Source organism: Carassius carassius, chromosome 1 (genome assembly GCF_963082965.1).
Source record: "Carassius carassius chromosome 1, fCarCar2.1, whole genome shotgun sequence".
Lineage (NCBI taxonomy): Eukaryota > Metazoa > Chordata > Actinopteri > Cypriniformes > Cyprinidae > Carassius > Carassius carassius.
The window spans coordinates 27,434,334-27,457,791 of record NC_081755.1 but is presented as its reverse complement, the minus strand read 5'-3'; the positions used below and the strand labels follow the sequence as shown (position 1 = coordinate 27,457,791).

General features: G+C 38.3%; 1 protein-coding gene across 4 annotated transcripts; it reads right to left on the bottom strand.

Moving 5' to 3' along the window:
• Window positions 1-783: 783 nt before the first annotated feature.
• On the bottom strand, window positions 784-19,759 carry znf652 (zinc finger protein 652). Of its 4 annotated transcripts, none has more exons than XM_059553941.1 (7): window positions 19,389-19,759; window positions 10,426-10,656; window positions 7,961-9,096; window positions 6,788-6,935; window positions 6,521-6,636; window positions 4,574-4,718; window positions 784-3,241 (listed from the first exon to the last, which is right to left on the bottom strand). In XM_059553941.1, the coding sequence occupies exons 3-7, from the start codon at window positions 8,897-8,899 to the stop codon at window positions 2,655-2,657; spliced, it is 1,935 nt and encodes a 644-aa protein (XP_059409924.1). In that variant the 5' UTR covers window positions 8,900-9,096; window positions 10,426-10,656; window positions 19,389-19,759; the 3' UTR covers window positions 784-2,654. The 4 variants fall into 4 exon arrangements, with proteins under 4 accessions (XP_059409924.1, XP_059409931.1, XP_059409949.1 ...); XM_059553948.1 differs by having other exon boundaries at window positions 19,284-19,393; XM_059553966.1 differs by lacking the exon at window positions 19,389-19,759 and adding an exon at window positions 10,901-11,426.
• Between the last annotated feature and the right edge of the window lie 3,699 nt (window positions 19,760-23,458).

Here is a 23,458-nt window from a genome sequence, read left to right as displayed (position 1 = left end):
AAAGGGGAACTAGTTTGTCATTATCACCATCTCTAAACAGGACATTCTTGACAGCCTATTTGATGGGGTTTATATCTATACTCTACATTCACATGAACTCTTCTGCAGGTCTATGTTGGGCAGAGGATACAAAATGAGACTATTGATTTAATCAGTAAGTATAAGGGCATCTGTCGATGCTCTACACAGATAATGATATCAAATCTGTGACAATGTGAAGAAAAACACTGAATGCAAATTTTCTTTGTTTCATTATCATCACAGGAGTTCAGGACACTCTCTGATGTGTTATTTCTGCATTTAAAACACACACACACAAAAGTGTATATGTGTATATATATATATATATACTGTGTATATATGTGTGTATATACATATATACACACACACATACATATATATATATATATATATATATACATATATACATATATATATATATATATATACATATATATATATATATATATATATATATATATATATATATATAAAGCTAACCTTTTGTTTAAAAAAATGTTTAATTATTTCACATGGAAAAGTGCTTGCCAAATTTCTTTTTTTTTTTTCAAATCAATGCAAAACTAAAACCAGATACACTTGCATATAACTTTATCTAATCTTTACAAAACAAGGACAAAGGTATAAAGAGATTGAGGTCATACTCACAAAACAGGCCCTTTCTAGTCATTAAAAATGCCCCACTTCCCGTACTGCTTTTAGTCTCCCCCAAACACAATTTCAATGCACTCATACACAAATTCAGACAAGCGAGTTGTGCTTGTGGCTAATTAAATTTTACTTCTGTAAAGTTAGCAGAAAGTGTTAAATGAACAATATAAAAAAGGCCCAACATTAATGCAAGTCGATCATGGTGTCTCAAAAACAGGAAAGCAATACAAAACAGATCTCAACGAAGGTCAGATGTTTCTGTACCAGACACAACGCTAACAATAAAACATTGCTGAAGTCCAGAGGGTAGAGAAGTTGAAACATACTAGCTGAGAAGAGATTTGAGTAAAAACACCTCACAAGAATAAACATTATTATGGTCTGCTTATTTTTCTTATCTAGCAAGGTTTTATTAGAAAGTGCATTCCATCAACTGATGGAGAATGGAGAGAATCAGACAAGTAGCCCAAAACACATTGAGTTAAAGAATAAAAAAAGCATATGATTGACAGCCACCTGAACTAATAAGAGGTGAAAAGGGAGGGGCATGAAGGCAAAACACAACTTCTTATGGCACAAACTGCAGTTCTCTGACGTATAACAAAGAATCCTGACCAAATCCCCTTGTGATTCTCCCCATTTTCCAAGAGCCAGCCATCTTTCACATGTCAGACACATGACAAACAATTCTTTGTCAGTTGCGCAAACCTCTTACTTGGCAGTAAAGTGCAGAGGACAGATGCCTTTGTCTAATGAGAGAGAACAAAAATATTTGACAATCAATCAGTCAGCCGAGTCTGATTGACTCAAGTCTTTCACTTTATCTGTGCTGCTCCTAATGTCACTATCTAACACTCACTCACACACTAATCATCTGCATGATAAAGAATCATGTACCAGGAAAAGACAGAGAGCAACTAAAAAGCAGCTTTTGATACCAGCACCACAGACAAAAGATCATTCAGACACACACACACAGACACACACTCCTCTCCTACATTCGGTTGAATATATGATTAGAAACTAACTCTTTCTGCATTTTCCAACCCATCATACAGACTCTCACAAGCACGCATCTCAATTCAACATAGAAATCCGATTTTCTTTTTAAAAAGTCTCACAGAGCATCTACTTTATACAAATAAAAATATCGGTAAGTGAGTTAGGTTGTATAGAACATACAGTAAAACTAATAAATTTGCCTTTAGTTGCAGTCTTCCTATGACACATCACAGCATTGGTCTTCCTTAACAGTCTCGATCTCCGACTGAACAAGCCGGAGAGCTACAGGTATTACCCAGTAAGCATATTTGTATTTTATTTGATGAAAAAAAAAAAAAAGAAAGAGGAAAGAAAGAAAACACCTATATCTGAATAAAATAGTTGACAACCACAATCCGGCAACAGATACGTTTCAGTCATTCAGACTACTAAGTGCTGTAGACTATTTTTTGTGTAATGACTTGTATATGATTTGTTATGTAGAACAGGAACATTTTCCTTTGTCTGGAAGACCTGCATTTCTAAAGAGGTTACACTGCATTTTTTGAAATCTAGACCTTTAACCTGTGAACGCTTGAACCCGTAGAACCTTTGCAACAGCAGCTGAGTTGATAAACAGTTAGAGAGAGAGAGATCCACGTTTGTGCCACTGAAATCCCAGCGGCCCATTGTTTTGATCGTTGTGACAGAGTTTGTAGCGAGGTGAAGTGAATCCAAGTAATGCTTTAGGAAGTTTGCGCTTGTGTTATAGAGATCAGTTCACAGAGATCAATCCTGTTTGGTCACGAGTGCTAGTGGCAAGTTGCTTTGTAGTATCAGTTCTGTATCTCAGACACACACACACACACACACACACACACACATACACATTTCATTGCATTTGACTGAGTTCCAGCTTTCCGATTCCTGTGAATTAGATGCATGTTGTCCATCCGTCTGCTGATTTCACATTAGTGAGTTTGTGTACGAGACACTGTGTTTCAGTGGTGTTGCGGAGCGGCGCCTTGTCGCAGGTACGAGTCCTCGTGCGCGCAGTGGTTTATTGGCTCACTCTTGAACAGGGCGGGGGGAGGGGGCAGGACAGAAGGCTGCACTGAGATCTGCTGAGGGGCGTGGCTCGTCATGGGGGCGTGTCCTGTGTGATGGACAGGAGTGTGAGTGTGTGCGGGGTGATGTTGCACGGGCACCGTCTGCATGTGCAAATGAGAGAAGCCGTGGGCGGTGACCACCCGTTGTGGCAGGGGCCCGGCTGTGGCAGGACTGATCATTACGGGGCCCACAGGCGTCGACTGAGTGGGCTGGGTTGGGCTAAGGGTGTGGCTTGAAGAAGGGGTGTGGCCGGTAAGGTGAATGGGAAGTGCCATGCTGGCAGGCTGAAGGGTGACCGGGCTGGTGACCCGGAAGCATTTCTCTCGGTGCGCCTTGAGCATGTTGGAAAAGCGGAAACGCTGGCCGCAGATTTCGCAAGGGTATGGCTTCTCCCCCGTGTGCGTGCGCCGGTGCCGCTTCATGTTGGGCCGACTGGTAAAACTCTTCCCACAGATCTCACAGATGAACGGCTTCTCACCTGAAGAGAAAGAGAAAGATGGGAGAGAGAAATGAGATCTTGTTTCCTTCACTGGAAATAAAGCTACATGGGCAGCAGGCCTTAAACATGTGACGTTATTACAGAGAACATCTGGCAGTGTTTAACCACAAGAGTTTATATGCATCTGCTACCAGGTTAGACTTGAAGAACCAGCTTGAGGATATGGGAAAACATCAGAAAGACTCTTAAATTAAACACAAAGAACAACTAATTAACTAAAATAACAAATCTTCAATAAAGCCGGATGAGTCAAGGAAAACAAGAGCAACAATTCCTCAAGTCTAAAGTCTTTAGAGTAGTTCAAAGGAATAGTTAACTTACATTTTTTCTTTTCATTATTTAATCACCCTCATGTCATTTCAAACCTGTGTAAGTTTCTTTCTTATGTTGAACACAAAAGAAGATATTCTGAAGAATTTCGAAGAACTAAACAGTTGCTGGTCCCCATTGACTTCAGTAGGAAAATAAATACGATGGAAGTCAACGGGAACCCATCAACTGTTTTATTACCAGCGTTCTTCAAAATATCTTCTTTAATGTCCAACATAAGAAAGAAACACAAACAGGTTTGGAGCAACATTTGGACAATGATGGGCAATTTTATTGAGAAAAAAAATTATTTTTAGGGTGAACTATCCCTTCAAGTCTTTTCAACAACACTAAATAAACAAATTAACCTTTTTGCACAGAACTGTTCTACTCTTGTAGTATAAACTTTTTTTTTACATTAAACAAATGTCTTAAAATATTTTACAACTCCTTTTAACTGATGTGCTTTTGGCATACAAAAAACATCCTTGCTATAACCATATTTTTATTTGGTAAAGCTAAATGTGTTTATGATGTTCTATTAAACAAGTTTAAACATGTTTGTGTTGTTCTGGTGAAAGTTTAAGATGTTAGTATTTTTCTCACAAACACTCACTTCACTTCAGAAGACACTGATTCATCAGCTGGGGTCACATGGACTACCACTATGTTAGCTTTGTGTAATTTAACTTCAAAACTTTAAGGGACCCATACACTTGCATTACATGGACTCATAGAGATTGCTTATACTTCTAAACATCTCAGTTTGTGTAAGATTGTTGTGAAATGTTCTGCTTGAAAAAAGTGAGCTTGTTTCTAATTTAATTTTAATCGTTATTTTATTATCTAAATCAACAGGATTTAAATATATTTAAGTGGGTCCAAATGTTTCTGGGGCCACTGTAAATTAGAATAATTATTATTATAATAGTAAAACTACCAAATGTGTGTGAAAGATAACAAAACAGACAATCTATTCATTGACCATGGGGGTCAGCTCACCTGTGTGTGTCTTCATGTGCTCGTCGAAATACTGTTTCATGTTGAAGTCTTTGCCACACCACTGGCACATAAACTGCTTGTGTCCTATATGGATGCTCATGTGAGACCGCAGCTGGTATTTGTACTGGAACCTCTCGTCGCAGTTCTGCACACACACACACACACACACACACATAGAGAAATAGACAGCGTGTGGGTGGATGCTGTTTCAGCCTCACTTCAAATCAGGGCCAGAATGAGGCAATCCCAACTTTGTGATACGACCATAATAACCTGTCATTACAGTTCATAAGACTATCATTAACATACTATTTATAGGAATCAGGCCAATCCCACTCATTCTGAATCTCTCACACTGCGCCCTTGAGTGAGCCCCACCCTGACCACCCTCACAGAGCATTAACCCCCGAAGCATTTCTGAGCAAAAGACGCCGCAACGAACAGCTGAGGGAAAAACCAAAAGAGAAAATCAGAGCTGCAAAATGAATCTACACTGACAATGCTCTTATCAGTAATGACAAGACAAGTTTCCACTCAAAAGTATTTCAATCTTCCACACTAGAGCTTTTTATACTTAATTATTCAAAAAAATTGAATTACATTTGAATTCTAATAACAATTACAGTTGGAAGGAATAGATCAGTGAACACAAGAGTTCTAAACCAACAGTCCACAAGAGGGCGTCATAAATATGAACTAAACCACAACTTATCATCGTTTGAAGAAAAACTTTTTTTACTCAAGTATATAGAATTAGTCAGAACAATTAAATTAATGAGTTAAAACAGTTTTTGTATTTTGACAAAACATTTCTTTAGTCTATATTTTGTCACCATATTTGTTGAAGAAAAAAATATTTTTATCTGGTTACAAAAATCATTTTTCTCTATTGATGACCTGTGTGTTTTGTGTATTTTTTAATTTAATTTAAAAATTTTAATCAGCGATTTTCATCACTGAAATCAATGGGAATGTTAACGGACTGATTTCTATCCTAACACTGGTTAGGGCAAAAATACAGAGAAATTAGTGCCAAATTAGTCATTCATGTTGAAATAACTGATATTCCAACGCTAAAAGAAAAGAGTTTGCTTGAAAAAATAAAAGCATTTAGTGTGGTGTATTTCCACCCAAGCGCACAGAGGTTTGGTAACAGAATAACAAACAGCACTTTCAGCATAGCTCTGGTCTAATGGCAACACCGCTGACATAAATGAGCCAAAAGACGTCAGTAAACAAATGTAACAAACAAAATGCTTATACCGTAATAAGCCAATCTTTATTCACTCCCTTATTGAAACATACAGAAATACAGTGTTGTTTGTGCATGTCAGCTTCCTGCCGTGGATGTGGCATTTATACAGCATTTGCCAAAAACAAATGAAAGCTCCAAATATGGACCTGGCTGGAAACGCACACATTTATGAATAAAATGATCATTTTAATGTTATTTGCTTAATACTATCTGACTTTTGGAATGTATTTTAGAAAAGCCACAAATAAATGGGGGCTCAATTTGGGGAAACCATGGTGCCAACAGAGAGGGATGTAAATACTGTACCAAATTCAACAGCTCAGATGTGTGCCAATTCAAGGAAGAGAAGGACTTTCCAGAGGAAGAAAAAGGGTTTATGTGGAGCAGTGGTTTGTTAAAGGTTTTGGTTCAGGCCCCAGACTTTACATTGGACATCAAACAAGGATTCAACCTGCACCAACCTTGTAACCAGTATCATCTCTTCCTTTACCTTGTGGAATCAGTTTGGTTTATTGATAATTTAGTCATTTATGGTTTCTAGGACAAGCATCTCTCTTAATCAGTCTATGTTCTGTATGTCTATTAACATTAACACACACCAAATGCATTAATTATTTATTTTGCATTGTATTTTAAATGTCCCTTTTTTATCGCAACATCAAACTGTAATGTGCCATATAATGTGTTGATACCTCACAACGGAAGGGCTTCTCTCCCGAATGCTGCAGTGAATGCACTTTCAGTGACATGCTGCGCTTAAAAGACTTTCCACAGGTTTCACAGGTAAACGGCATGTCCTTTGTGTGAGCTAAAGACAAACAGAAGGCCTGTTGTATTAGGCACACATATGTTTCAAATGCATTTTGTGGCTGTATAGACATTAAAAAATATATATCTTGATTTAAAAGGGATCACTCTTGCAGTGCTGAAGTGTGTCTGTGCATGTTTACTGTACGTACCGACCATGTGCTTACGGACATGAGCCATGGTGTAGAATTTCTTCTCACAAATCTCACAGGCAAACTTCTTCTCGGCAAAGCCATGGACAATCTTAATATGCTCATGGAGGGACCACAGCTTTTTAAAGGACTTACTGCATGACACACACTGGGGCACAAAAAACAGAGACACAGTGTTATACAGTACAAGAATAACATATTTAGTAGTATATCAACTCTCAGACCCATTTTCCGAGTCTCAAAGGCCCTTGAAACATGAGTGAAGTCTCCCTCTGCTGGTCAGGACTGATTTTAACACATTCCTAGCCTTTAATGTGCTTCATATTTCAAATCAGATCTAAGATGTATGTTTCTGTTATCAATTTATTTGAGAATTTTCTCAGTTTGCTGATATTGGACATTTAATTGCACGCTAGTTTTGCCTATTTTTACCTTTGCCACTGAAAACACTAATCATTTAACACTGCTAAATGCAAAAATTAAAATGCACCCTTCATACTTTACATTATAGAGTTGTAATGCCTAAATTCAATGTTTAATTATTTTTTTTTAGTTATACTTTCTTTTTAAATCTACACTTTCTGCATTTAGCAGACAATTTTATCCAAAGCTACTAGCAATAAAGGAACAATCTACTGTTCTGTAGGTATTTTTTCCTTTCCATACTTTAAATATTGGTAATTTATTTATTTCTAAATAAAATGATTCATTATTTATTTATTTATTACATTAATGAAAACAATTATTAAACAATAATTATTGAATTACGAAGTCATATACTTTTACTTTTATTTAATATGGGAAAGAAAATGAAATCTATTGCAACTTTGTCTTTTTAGCTGTTATAATAATTTACTATTTACTATTTACTATTAGATTTTGTTTGGCACCTACACTATCATTCACATGTTTGGGGTTGGTAAGATTTTTTTAATGCTTTTAAAAGACAAAAAAAAAAATAAGTGTCTTATCCCTATAATCTCTTAATTATGTTTTTGATGTAAATATCTTGATAACATTATAAGTGAACCTCAAAGAACAGTACAAGATAATAAAAAAGGCAGTTTATGACCTCTTTAAATATGGCCTCTGCTTGGACTGATGTCTATGAACAATACTTGTACCTCACCAAGCATGTGGCTTTTCAATGCAAGTTTAGGAAGATGCTCTCACCTGGATGTTCTTCTCGCAGTCTGTCTGCTGGTGAAGAGCCAGTTCACTCTCCAGCACGAACTTCTTCCCGCACTTGTCGCAGATCTGCATGCGTCTGTGCGTCACATTCATGTGCTTCTCCAGGTACCAGCGGGTGTTGAACACACGTGGACATTTTTCACACGCTAGCGTCTCTTTCTCCTCACCCTCTCCCTTGGCCCCTCTTCCTCTTCCCGCGACTGTCGCTCCTGAGGTGGAGGAGGCGGAGCTTTTGGGCTCCTTGGCAGGTCTACGCTTTTGGGGCGGGCCCTCAGCATTCTTCCTCCGCCCCCTTGTCGTAACGCCAGCAGTCCCAGTGGTTACGCTCCCAGTTGATGAAGTGGTAACGCGGCGACTCTTTCGCTGTGGCGGAGCTGCGGCTCGACTCCTGTGTGCACGCTGTGCTCTTGTTCGCCGACTGTTGTTTTCCTCTTCCTCATCATCTTGATCCTCCTCATCCAGATCCTCCTCAGCACTGTAGTCATCTTCAACACTGTCGTCATCCTCCTCTTCCTCCTCCTCCTCCTCCTCTTCTACCTCCTCTTCCTCACTATTGCTCTTGTCGTCTCCGGCGGTGTTTGCATTTGCTGCGTCGTCTCCTTTGGACACGTGCAGGGTCTGGTTATTGAGGTTGACCTCTACAATGATCTGTCCTCGTTTGAATTCGTCCTCCGCCCCTGCTCCCTCTTCAGCTTCAGAATCCTCAGACGTCCCACAGTTTCCACTCTTCGTTGCATCTGTTCCAGACCCTTCCTGGTAGAACGGTTGAGTCGGGGCAGGATGGGGGTTTAGGTCAGAGGGCATCGGTGACTGTGAGGTGTTGTGGAAGTATGTTTGGGAGGGTTGAGTCATTTGCCCCTCCTCTTGAGACATCATCTCCGGGCCGGACACCTCCTCCTTCAGTGTCTGGCAGGACTTCATCAGCAGCCGATCGCTCGGTAAAATCGGAGTGTTTCCCTCTTTATGTTTGAGAATAACCACTGTTTCTTGTCAAGGGCGATACAGGAGGCAATGTACCCCTCCTCTCGAATTAATGAGAGGAGGGCAAGAGCGTGTAAAGGAGGAGAGATGAGGAGAGTCACCTTAGCCTCGCCCAAAGCAAGCCTCCATTAATTTCACTAGGGCATGAAAGAGAAAGAAAAGGGTATGAGAAAAGTGAGACAGGAAGACAAAGAAAATGAATAAGACAAATGTTTTAGAGCTGCATTAATGATTTAAACTAAAATCGAAGTTGCAATATGGCTTAGTGTGATTATCAAATTACAAAGGCTGTGATTTAACTTAATGAATAAATGCAACGCTTTTTTTCAGAGTGAAGCGCAGCACTGCATTATTTACACCTGAGCAACTCCTGATCCAGTGTTTTCAGTGTCTCAGAGTTGCTTGTTTCGAATCTTTGCATCTGCTCTGTGTTCGGTAGCTTATAATGTGCATTAGAAAACACAATATACACCAATATTCTTTCCAAACTTGCTTATAAACTGGCTGCCGTCAACCAAAATAAGAGAAGCTTTATTGTCTCCCTACAGTTTTCCACCAAGATAAAAGCTTGCTGGTTTAACATTAAAAAATTAAACAATTAAGATATTATTGTAATTTTGCAGTTGAACTTAAAAGAATTCAACATTTTCTTAACCCTCTCCCCGCCAAACATGTAATTTTCCTGTTTTCCGCGTTCTCGCTGTTATACGCTAGGGGGCGCTATTACACATCTCCTGAATGAGTCTAGAAAGTGCCGATCAAAAACACAGAAGAGAAGAAGCAGAAAGGAGCGATGTCAAATGTAAGCATATGCATATGAAAAGTATGCATATAAATGAAAACTGCCTAATGTGGAATGTCGATCCAGGAAGAGGAAAAGTCCTGTGCAAGCTTTAGGAGTGCTGATGGAAGCCATCTACTGCATCTTTGCTTTGAAAAGATTACTTGAATAATGATTATATTAATTGTATTATTAAATAATGATCCAGATGTAGTATTTGATAAAAATGTGATTCTCAGCTTTCTGCTCAACATGTTGCTTTTTTAATTAAACATACCTAGATTCAAGAGTTGATATAAAAAATAAAAGAAAATAAAAAACAATGCTTGAAGCTAGAATAATAATTTTTTTTATTTTTTAAGTAAAAGGGTTTTGATCTTTATTTTGATGTGTTACATGTTCAGATATTCATGCCACAAAATATTCTGGGGGCCAAGACATTTTTGTGAGAATCAGCGAAAAATGTTGGTGGTGGCTGGCAACTCTTTTCAAAGAAAAAATTTCATCAAAAATATCTTACACTGTGTTCCAAAAAAGAACAAAGGTCTTACAGGTTTGGGACGACATGAGGGAGTGTAATTATAACAGAATATTCATTTTTGGATGAACTATCCCTTTAAATACTATAAATCTGAAATACGTAATATTTTTTACAATAATTTTTTTTTTCCTTAAAAGTACTCACATCCAAATGAAACTCGTCTTGGCTTTAGATCCAACTTCAGACTTCAGTCTCTCAACAGCATCTCGGCTTCACTTGGAAAGACAATAGTGGCACCTCATCTGCAAATCTCTGCTGATTCAGACACAAAAGCCGCCTCCTCTCTGTCAGAGTCTCTGTGCCGTTAAACTCAGCGCTTTGATCTCGCAGTCATTACCAGCCGCTCCGAATCAGCACCCTGCAGCCAGTTGTTACCTGAAAGAGAGCAAGAAACAATGTGACAGGTTGCGAAAGGAATGAAAGAAAATTGAAAGCAATTATATCTGGTATCACCCAAGACATCACATTTAATTCAGTACATCAAAGCGGATAAATGAACCACAACTACCATTGAAACAAGAGCAGTGTGTCATCAAACACAGATATTCAAGAATGAATTCAACAGCACTCCATACCTCAACAACACCTCTGAAATGATCGTCAGTGCAATGATTGTTACCTGGCAGAACCTTCTGGTCTTCAAATCAGGTGCCATACATCCTTTATATGTGTGTGTGTGTGAGAAAGAAGCAAGCAAGTGAATAACATAGGAAAAAAGAAAGAGAAACGAAACTGCAGCCTGGTTAAGGTGAGGACATCTAGAATCTCACTTTTAATCAGATACACATACTAAACCGCAACCGTTTCATTTTTCAGTGTAAGTGTGTGTGAGCAGCTCAAAATTAAACCACAAAAAGTTATGCACAGAAAACACACTCACACAATGGGAAAGAAAACCTCACATATTTGCACATTCTGTACATATTTTAGGACAGAAATGAGAGAAATATGCTATTATTGCATAATATAACAATATTATATTCTGCTTTAAAACAGACACATTTGCACCTCAATCAAGAAGTCTTTTCACTGCCTCGGAGATCGTCATTTCTAACATGTCATGGATTTGATATGATGCAATACAGTGTAGTCTAAATATCAATACCACTGTATGCTGTGAATATGACATTGACGGATTCTTGTTGTTACAGAGATGCCAGCTATATTAGTTGCATAAATTATATAAGAAATTAATAATAATATTTTTTAATTGAAAAGGAATGACCATTACCATTTCTCTCATATACTGTACACCTAGAGATTTGAATAAACATCTATATTAAATTTTATATACATAATTGTAAAAATTTAGATTTGTAAATATAATAATTACAAAAAGACATAAATAAATACAACTTACTAAATATAACTGGGGGGGGGGCGGTACTTCCAATCAACTAAGTGATTGAGCTATTTGTCTTTGATCTGTATGGCATTCACTCAATAGAGAGACAGATTCAACTGAAAACTGAGACAGTTACACACTCATGAACCAGAACGAGACCACAAGTTTCAGTGTGAGTGATTTGAAACGGGTGTGGGGAGGGAGTGTGTGCGCTCAAGGAATGATCTTGCCCAATCAATGGCTCCTTTATATGCCAATATGTGACAATAGACGAAGAAATCAGATCTCAGAGTGACCCTGTTAATTCACTAAGATCAAAACACAAGCCTCTACCTTACAGACTGAGTCATCACGATCAAAAACAACACCACCTTAACAAGTAAACGGCAGCCACAAACAGGAAAAATAGCTCAGTTTTTGCATTCTACACTTAACGGCTTCGACCTTGACTTCCTGGCTCTCTGTGAACATCTCTGTTCTGTTCAAGTGGATGTGTGCCAGTCATCGTCTGCGTGAGCTGAACACATATTTCTGTGAAACATAGATGACTCTTCAGAACAATACTACATTGTAAAGCACTGGCTGTGTACAACATGCATTACATGATAAAATCTAAAGCCTTGTGACTACCAACATTACTGTCTAGTCGAGATTGCTACATCTGTGAAGAGACCAACAGCGTGCCTCACATTAACCCACCTCTTTAAGCCATGGATAGATCTACAATATAAAAAAATATCTATCTAGAAAAGAAAATGAGTTCCATCTCGTGGCAGCAGGAAAAGGTGTCTGACAGCGTACGCATACATACAGTGAGCTATACTATGCAGTGCTTGAAAGGTCATGACTATCGTGTGTTTGAGGGAGGGGAAGCATCGTTTGAATGATGAAAAGCGAAAAAAAGTAACAGTTAGGGCAGTTAAAACAGAAATGTGAAATCAGAAGAGAAAGGGCAAACGTTTAACGTATACAGTTCACCTTTGAGTCACCTTTAGGACAGATGAGCCTACTTTACAACACATTTAAGTGATAGTTAGGTTAATGTAATAAATGAAAATTCTGTCATCATTTAATCAACTTCACGTCATGCTAAACTTGTGTTAAAAATGTTTAATCTATTATTATACATAAAAAAATGTTGTTTTGGACCCCATTGTTTTTTTTTATTAATTTTTTTTTTTATATGTCACAGAAGCAGGGGTGGGCTATATGACCAAAATCTTATCACAATAGGAGTAATTTTATTTCATGGAAACAGTATATATCTGGCAATATAGTTATTTTTGTTTTAAAAAAGGGCTTTATGACAACTAAAGTTTTCACCAGTGTCATTATCAGAAAAAACATTACTAGTATGAACTAGTATGATTACTAGTATGAACTAAAAAAAAAAAAAATCAAGCTCACTGAAGGCAAGTTAAACAGTCAGTGATTAAATAAGAATATGAAACTAATTAAAAGCAATAGGACAAAAAACCTACAGTAGAAAAAATAAATAAGAAATGCTACATTGTATAAAGTACGCTAATCAACTGTATGAATTAAATATATATTTTAAATGTGATTTAGTCAAGAGAAGTGAGAGACTTTCTCTCTTTTGTTGTGCAATTAACAAATGACACACAACAGGAATATTAGACTGCTGTCACTTTAAGAGCTGCCCATGTGACCACATAGCACATCAATGTCAAGTGAGTGTGTAACTGCCATAGAGAAGACAGTCCAAAATCTCTACAGGTTGACAAATTTCTACTGGTTAATAATGTCTACGGGAATATCACCCACTCCTACACAGAAGAAAGTCACACAGGTTTGAACAACATGAAGCTAAGCTGAACTGTCCCTTTAAGGCCCATATCTTCATATTCACTTATTAAAATATTAAAACAACACACTGATAATAATAAATATCATAAATGGATTCAACTGGCCCTCATTCAAATTGACAACATATGAACTGTATTTTTTTATAACTAACATTGGTTTGAAATGTACAGGTTCATGATCTCCAAAGCAGCTTTAATTATGTGCTCAATGGTTGGGGCTCCTTTTGCACAAATTACTGCTTCAATGCGCCATGGCATGAATGTCGCCCAGGTTGCTTTGATAGCGGCCTTCAGCTCCTCTGTATTGTTTGTCAGATTTTACTTATCTTCCTCTTCACAATACCCCATAGATCCTCTCTTAGGTTCAGGTCAGGTGAGTTGTGCTGGCCAATCAAGCACAGTAATATCATGGTCAGCAAACCACTTGGAAGTGGTTTTGGCACTGTGGGTTTAGTCCTGATGCAAAATGAAATCAGCATCTCCATAAAGCTTCTCAGCAGATGGAAGCATAAAGTGCTCCAAAATCTCCTGGTAGACAGCTGCATTGACTCTGGACTTGATAAAACACAATAGACCAACAACAGCAGACGTCACAAACCCCAAATCATCTCTGACTTCAGAAACTTCACACTGGACTTCAAGCTGCTTCGATTCTGTGCCCCTACAGTCTTCCTCCAGACGTTGGTTTCCAAATGAAATGCTAAATTTACTTTCATCTGAAAAGAGGACTGTGGACCACTTAGCAACAGTCCAATTCTTTTTTTCTGTTTCAGGAGTGGCTTGGTTCTAGGAATGTGACAGCTGTAGCCCTTTTCCTGAAGACGTCTGAGTGTGGTGACTCTTGATGCGCTGATTCTGGCTTCAGTCCACTCCTTGTGAAGCTCTCCCAAGTTCTTGAATCAGCTTTTCCTGACCATCTTCATAAGGCTATGGTCATCCCTGTTGCTTGTGCAACTTTTCCTACCACACTTTTTCCTTCCAGTCAACTTTCTATGAATATATTTTGATACAGCACTCTGTGAACAGCCAGTCCTTTCAGCAATGACCTTCTGTGGCTTACCCTCCTTGTGGAGGATGTTGATGATCGTCTTCTGGACAACTGTCAAGGCAGTAGTCTTTCCCATAATTGTAGTTGCATGTTCTAAACTAGCCCAAGAGGTGCCCAGTATTTATACTCAAAATTAATCAAACTAATCAAGCTCAAAATGGAATATTAAATTTTTTTGAGATACTGAATTTTTTATTTTTCCTATGCTGTAAGTCATAACCATCAGAATTAAAACAATTGAAATATTTCAGTTTGTGTGCAATAAAAGACAGTTTGCTTTTTTTTTTTTTATTAAATTACAAAAATAAAAACATTTTCCATGATATACAAATTTTTTTTAGATGCACCTGTACATTAACTTCATTTATTCTCTGAATGCATTCGGGTGATCTTTTATGGCGAACAATTCATCCATGTACGTTTCTTTTGTTTTAACTTTTTTTTTTTGCCCTTTAACTAAAATGTAATGATTTGAACTTCCAGTGAAATTATAGATTTCTCTCTGGTAAAGTATGTCCGAATCGACTGCAAGCTCACCATCCAATCAACTGAAGCACAGAATCAAGTTCCCACCCTGTATTTAATTAATTTTCAGAATTTTATGTCACAACATGGAAAAAAGATCCGTCACTATACTTTAACTGCATCATAACTTTAAAAGAACAAATACACAACAATTTTTTTTCTTTCATTAATCAGGTGAATGCTTGTTTTTCCATGCATCCAGTGCAGACATCACCACAGATTTGTGTGTGCGTGTGTGTGTGTGTGTAGGATTATTGTATTATTTTTGTAGTCTTCATCTCAGGTAATGCAGCAAACTGACAGCTTTTGTTTGTTTGTTTTATTTGGATCCCCATTAGCTTCAGCATAAGCTAAAAGCTATTCTTCCTGGGGTCCTTCCTCGGGTATCAATGTCTTCAGCTTTAAATTCAGCATAGCAGTAGGCTATATGATTCCTACGTGTGTTTTGTTTCCAGTAACACAGTTGAGCAAAACCTTGAAAAACGGTTAGAGACAATTCAATTAAAAACTCATGTTTTAAACCTTGCATGGTAACTACTGAGGGTGACGCGATTTAGCCGAATCATACAGCGACAGTTTACATTGCTGGAATGGCCACACATACATGCATAAACCTAACCTACCCACACAAATAAAACCATATACACATAAACAAACTCCCACACGTATACAATTATACACACACACACACACACACACACACACATACCCACACAGATGCAGCCAATATACACACACCTCCACCTTTCTTCCGGTGTGCTTTGAAACTTTCTGAGAATTGGAGAGCGCAGTGTATGTGACCACATGATGGGTGCATAAGGGGTCACACATCTCAGAGCATGTGCACTGGAGTCACAGGAATGAAGCCGGCAAATAAAACACATTTTACTGTACGTATCTTTCAAAGACTGGCCCGGCACACTTTACACCGTGTATGAATTCTGTTGTGTTTTAAATAAGATCGTCACATAAAATACCAAACGGTGCTCTGCATTCATATTAAACAGACTTGCAAAGTTAATTCTTCTCTGAATATCTATGAAAAGCTAGTGACTCTTGAACTGAGTGCACCCACCAGAAGGATGCCAGAAATGAAGCAGCCGGAGGAGCGTGAGAACACATCTGAGGAGGAAATGAAGGAAAAGGCTCTACTTATTTACACAAGAATGCAAGACGCATGAGTTTGCATCTACACATCTGTTGATGTCTGCAGCCACTTACAGGTCTAGAGTTTGCATGCTCTGGTGCAATACACAAGAAGAAAAGCAGAGTGAAATTCAGTATGAAGACAATATCGATGCTTTAATTTTTCTTGCTGCAAGACCGACAAGTGCAACTGAAGTTTTGCAACGACCTCAGGACGCTCCTCTCATCATTGTGAGCAAGTAGGTGGACGATAACGGTGACTAATTTCGGGCTTCCTCGACCATGAAAGAAAGAAAAAAAGCTGCTTTGATGTGGGTGAAAAAATACACACTCAAAATCTCTACGACCAATGATATTACTCACCTTTTAGCTTTTATATTCTGATCATATCTCCAAAGACTGAGGATCAAGCCCATCTCATCTCGTCCATTCAACCATGAACAAATTTTACTCATTAAATCACCAAAACCACTTTAACCTCTTTAATTGATATTGCAGACAAATTGTCCTTTCATGCTTTGATTCTTAAAATGGATTTAGTGCAAAGGAAATGTTTTTAGTAGCTACAGCCAATGACTTCAGGGTTGATTTATGCAGGTTTTAATGACTGAAAGTGAAACTTCCAACTGCTAGTAGCTAAAAATGCATAGGTTTTGTTTTTGTTTCCTTCAATTTTCTAAATCTCTGTGCTGCTGAACTCTAACAGCAGCAGATCATGGATAATCGGACTAATTATTTACTCATGGGAGGTCAACCATGACAGTACTGTGAATCCACAATCTGACTTCCACTCAGAAAGGGTCGCTGGTTCTTTGAGTGTTGTTGATGCAACTCTATCAACCACAAACATGCTGAGTCACTCTATTCTTTCAAGATGATCTTAAAATTACTAACCCACCAACTACTGCCCAGGGAGAGCTCAGAAATTATGTCAGAAACGAGGGACATCTTCAAGTCTGAATGAAATCCGTTCGTTTTACATTGAGTGCAACATCCAGATCTCAAAATCCAATCAACAACTAATGTTCCCACCCTACATTTTTTCATTAATCCATTCAACTCGAAGGTATGCCACAATACATTAGTTGCTACTTCAGTTACATCACTACTGTAAAAGTGAAGTGCATATTTCTCCAACATTAAAAGTAATGATTTCCTCCATCTGCCATTGGTTGGATAAACACAGGAGAACTTCTCAAGCAGCATATACACATTACTTTGTTCTTAGTCCATTCTAATGTTAATGCATTTGAAGTATTCTAACATAGTCTTTGCATAACATGGCCAAACCAGGTTTTCGGCAAAACCTTTTCTTTACAGCCCTTTTGTCACTCTCAGAAAACATACTAGTATTACACACACAGAGACCTCACACCTGGAACTATAACAAAGCTTCACTTTCACTATTTATGATGAAATGCATTTGCCATGAAATCTATGAAACATCATCTTATGTCATTTTTGCATGTGGTTTCTGGTTTACTATTCATTATTTTTTTTATAAGTTTAAAATAAAATGTATTATGAAAATTATTGGTGAATCATGATTTTTTCATAAAAAAACATTTGTATGCAGATTTTTACATACAGTTTGTGCATGCACACTGAGCGATTAACACATGGCACAACAGATTTAACTCTCTGCATACTAGGCTGGAATAAGAGAAAGTATTTTAACAAACAAAAAAAACAAACTTCACCAAATTCAGATCTTTTGCACAGCAGGAGAACATCATTACAGATGTTTCCAACTTAAGACACAGGCGCTTTATAGCATAAAATCCTGTCAACCTAAAAACTGCGAGTCTATATCAAGTCTTTTTGATCATCACTATATAAAGACCTTTATATACAAAATCTTTCAATTTAAGAGGGGATTCATGCAGTTTAATTTCTTCATCTTATAAAACAATAAGTTTAGTAGCAGATGGCCCCTGAATAAAATCAGTATTCCCATGGTTCTTACACACTGCAGCCTGAATGTGTCAATGAAATGTTATGAAGACTAAGCAGAAGGTAAAAACAAGGTAGAAAAATCTAATACTTGTTAAACACGTGATATTTAACTTAAATGCTTCTTCAGATTCATGTTTCTGAAACCCCTTGCTTTGTGTGTGTCACAGGACATTGTGAATTACACAAACTCTAGGGGAAATCTCTGCCTAATAAGTTGATGAGACTTCATAGCAGCTTGGGAACTGGATACAAGGGAATAATGAGCTAAATCAAAGCTTTCTGGCTTCTCAGGCTCACAGATGCATCACGGCTGTTCCAAACTACTTTCAACAAAGAAAGAGACCAAAATAATAAGAAGAATAAACAAAAGGGGGTAAAACGAAACAGCAAAATTCCTTCGCGCCCTACTCCTAAAATCAGCGCTAGCAGCTCGAGCTAACAGCGCAGTTTGAGAAGGGCCTAGCGCGCGCATCCACAACACACCTCCAAACTGAATCACGTCCACTCCACAAATGAGGATAAATACTGGCATACATCGCAGTTAGGACAGACTATACTGTCGGATCAGTTAGAAAAGCTGCAAATGGTGTGCGGCAGCTCACGGGCAAAGAGTAACTTTTTTGGGAAAGCGACGCATAGAAAGGGTTAAACAGAAGGAAACATTGGTTGGTCGAGACGGCAGGCGTGCAGGCCGATCGGCTAGCAGAGCTAACATCCCGAGTGCATGTACACACAGCTGTGTGCAATGGACTCCAGCTACAGCAGGACCCGCTTTTGCAAAATTGTTAAACGTGATAGCAAAAACCTCAACCGAGGTGATTTAAATCGACCTGCTTTGCAAAGCGCGGGCAGCGACAATACGACTATTTAAGCTTGTGGCACATAGCAAGCTAACATCATCGTCGTGGACGACTTTCACTTCTTGCACCCTCAAACCGCCCCAGATTTATCCTCCTTCAGATATGTTTCTCTTTCATATTGACGAGCACTCGCGGTCTGCGAGCACAGAGTTGCAGGAGACTCTTAATGCATTTGTATGCAAAACAGCATTAGGCAAGAAAAGAATAACAGTTTTGACAAATCCTGCTCTTCCCGAGCCAAACCCTGCAGATCGAGCCGTGAAAATAAGTCGTGTCGTGCATTGACAGCGTCGTACCTTGACAGATGTCCGAGGGACGGTTTCTATGCATGCGGCGAACAACTGTCATCGCTGTAAATAAATGCAAACGCAGAAATTAAGTTGTAAGCAAAGACTACTCACCCGAGACGCGAGCGCCCTCTCCCTCATAGCGTCCAGCTCAAGTTGTGTAGCGATCCGATAAAACACAGATCTACAAAAAACGCCTCGCTTCAGATAAACTATTCCTCGGCGGACACTGTGGGTTTTGGCGAACAGCGTGAAGTCGCGTGCACAAGCGGTCAAACTATCACAAATCTCTCTGGTTTTGTTAGACTGCACGAGCCCACCGCTGCTCTGGTTTACAAGCCATCGCTACGTGGCTGGCCTAGGTCTCGCGCATCAGCCATCCTCCGAGTTCATCCGAGGCGCTCGAGCCGCCGCTGTCTGCTCTGGAGAAAGCGCGCGTGGCGTCGGGGTTTTTTTTCCCCGTAATGAAAGAGCGAGACCAGAAGGCGTTCAGTGCGCGCGCCCGTGGGTTTCTTATTCACTGTGCAATGAAATAAAGGCATTTATACTTTGTTGTATTGTTTAGATACTTTTGGATGTTTTATATGATGTATGTTCCTGTTAGCACTAACGAATCCAGTAAAAAAAGTGATGTTATATTTCAAAGCTATCCATGGCCTAGCTCCAGAGTATATTTCTGATTCAATTAGTTTCCATCAATATTTGTAATCTCTTTGTCCAAATGATCAGCTGAGGCTGACAGTTTCTTGATCGTGCCATTAATGTAAAGGTGATAGAGCTTTTTAGGTGGCCACTCTTAGCTTTCATTGTTCTTAAAAACCCCTCTCAAATTTGGGGCATTTCAGAGGTCTTTAAAAACTAATTTATTTTAGCAGTGTATTGTAAATTGTATAGATTTCTGTTGAAATTTGGCTTCATATCAGATTACTTTTGTATGGTTCTTAATGAAAGTGCTGTAGAAATTAACTTAAGATGAGAGTTGAGTTGAGCATGGATTTGATAGGTTAGATTTAAGAATGCAGGAACTGATCAAACATATACATATGTATATGCAGTGTGAGTTGCTTTGGATAAAAGCATCTGCTAAATGCATGAATGTCATGTTAAATCTAGTTCTGCTCTTCATCTGATTGGCTAAACAGCATCTAAACAGCTGATTTAGTATAAAATGTGTCTGTTCAAGGTGGTGCAGAATAAAAGGCAATCTGGCTTTTTGCAAATGCCTCTTATTCACTTTCCAACAAAGACAAGAATGTTTTTTTTTTAAGGATTAACATTACATGTGTAATTGATTCATTATCTATATTTTATAATTCATGTGATGCCATGAATAGATTACACAAGGCTGTCTCCTCATAAATGACTATTTTCTGGTGGTTAGTTGTTCAGTGGTTAATTGTATGAAAATGTCGATTGTTGTTATTGTATTAGTGTACCGATGTTTTGTTGTTTTTTGTTTATTCTTCTTGATATTTTAAAGGGTTTTAAAAGATCTTACCAAAGGACTGCAGTTGAAAATTAGCCAGCTGGCGAACAGAAATGTTGATTAATGCGTAATCTCATAAATACTATATTTCCAACATGATATAACTCACATACACAGTTGCAGACTTTCAGCAAAGACACTTCACCTTTTGAAACAGCACATTTATCCTTGGTTTAGTATTGAAAACCAGTATGGCTATTATTACCTGTGGCACAAGACCATTCTGATATTCAGTGATACTCCATATTACTTAAATATCATATTCAGATGCGGGTGTGTTTGGCATGACTGTTTGACTGCAGCATTTGCTGTAGTCTACTTACATCTGTCCAGTGATGACACATGATGGCCTCAGCTAAACCATTCAAACAATCTCCGTTTTCATCTGCTTTCCCTCCATAGAGACGATGACTGACAAACAGGTCTGAGAGAGCAGCTGCTGTTTAATCTGTTTGATTTATCACTACACTGATGCTGAGATTTTAAAAAATCTAAGTCAGAGTGACTCTCCTCACACTATGCAACATCTGAATTCTGTGAATAGCATCCACCAGTTGGTATTAAACAAGTTTATAGCAAATGAATTGTTCAACACAAGTACATTGTAAGGCTTGACAATACTGTATGATTTATTCAAACTTCATTTGAAACCGGTCAAGGATTAACATTTGTGTTGTATGCACCCACAAATGTGTGTTGAGCACAAGTGTAAAACAGGAAAGACACATCAACATCCTGTGTGTGAAGCCTGCGCTGTCTGTGAAGACTAAAAGAGTAATTGCTAAGATTTCCACACTAAACTTCTGTTAAATGTACTTCTCTCGTCTCTGTTAATGTGCAGTACTCATGCAACAGGAATGTAGATACAGTATAACAACAGAATTACTCATTCCTGTGTATTCTGTGCTCCTGCAATGAAGTTCATGTCTGACAAAAGAATGACAAAGATGGGGGGATAAAAAAAATTGTGTATAATTGAAAAAATAAAGAAAAACAAACTGACTGTATTTGGCCTTTAAAATGTGAAAAAGAGAAAGACAAAATAAATGAGGTACGTTTATTTTTTCAAATAAAGAAAATCTGTATATTAGAATAACTACAAGTAGTGTTTTCCAATTGTATTACTGCATTAAACATTGTCATTTTTGCTTAAGCCCATGTATTTCACAATCTGATATCGTGAGCTGCTTATTTTTTCATTAGCTCTGATGCCCTCTAGTGGACACTAAAAGGCATATTTGCCCTCTGAGGTGTGCTTCACAACCAGTGAGGATCAAATGGTATAGATATACAGGTCCTTCTCTAAAAATTAGCATATTGTGATAGAGTTCATTATTTTCCATAATGTAATGATAAAAATTAAACTTTCATATATTTTAGATTCATTGCACACCAACTGAAATATTTCAGGTCTTTTATTGTTTTAATACTGATGATTTTGGCATACAGCTCATAACAACCCAAAATTCCTATCTCAAAAAATTAGCATATTTCATCCGACCAATAAAAGAAAAGTGTTTTTAATACAAAAAAAGGCAACCTTCAAATAATTATGTTCAGTTATGCACTCAATACTTGGTCGGGAATCCTTTTGGGGAAGTCGTGGCCTAATGGTTAGAGAGTCGGACTCCCAATCGAAAGGTTGTGAGTTCGAGTCCCGGGCCGGCAGGAATTGTGGGTGGGGGGAGTGCATGTACAGTTCTCTCTCCACCCTCAATACCACGACTGCTCCCCGGGCACCGCATGCCCTTGATAAAACAGTGGACCAACACCAGCAGCTGACATGGCACCCCAAACCATCACTGACTGTGGGTACTTGACACTGGACTTCAGGCATTTCCTTCTCCCCAGTCTTCCTCCAGACTCTGGCACCTTGATTTCCGAATGACATGCAAAATTTGCTTTCATCCGAAAAAAGTACTTTGGACCACTGAGCAACAGTCCAGTGCTGCTTCTCTGTAGCCCAAAGTGGCTTGACCTGGGGAATGCGGCACCTGTAACCCATTTCCTGCACACGCCTGTGCACGGTGGCTCTGGATGTTTCTACTGCAGACTCAGTCCACTGCTTCCGCAGGTCCCCCAAGGTCTGGAATCGGTCCTTCTCCACAATCTTCCTCAGGGTCCGGTCACCTCTTCTCGTTGTGCAGCGTTTTTTGCCACACTTTTTCCTTCCCACTGAGGTGCCTTGATACAGCACTCTGGGAACAGCCTGTTCGTTCAGAAATTTCTTTCTGTGTCTTACCCTCTCGCTTGAGGGTGTCAATGATGGCCTTCTGGTCGGCAGTCTTACCCATGATTGCGGTTTTGAGTAATGAACCAGGCTGGAAGTTTTTAAAAGCCTCAGGAATATTTTGCAGGTGTTTAGAGTTAATTAGTTGATTCAGATGATTAGGTTTATAGCTCGTTTAGAGAACCTTTTCATGATATGCTAATTTTTTGAGATAGGAATTTTGAGTTTTCATGAGCTGTATGCCAAAATCATCAGTATTAAAACAATAAAAGACCTGAAATATTTCAGTTGGTGTGCAATGAATCTAAAATATATGAAAGTTTAATTTTTATCATCACATTATGGAAAATAATGAACTTTATCACAATATGCTATTTTTTTGAGAAGGACCTGTATATATATATATATATATCATTCATAAAATGTGTGTGTGGCTACAAACTATAATAAAAGATCTCTATAATAATG

Coding starts and splice junctions, on each gene's coding strand:
- znf652 (XM_059553941.1), bottom strand. CDS start 8,899: ATGAAGTCCTGCCAGACACTGAAGGAGGAGGTGTCCGGCCCGGAGATG. Junction 6,936..7,960: donor ACTGCGAGAAGAACATCCAG/GTGAGAGCATCT, acceptor TTTGTGCCCCAG/TGTGTGTCATGCAGTAAGTC. Junction 3,242..4,573: donor GCACATGAAGACACACACAG/GTGAGCTGACCC, acceptor CTTTCTCTTCAG/GTGAGAAGCCGTTCATCTGT.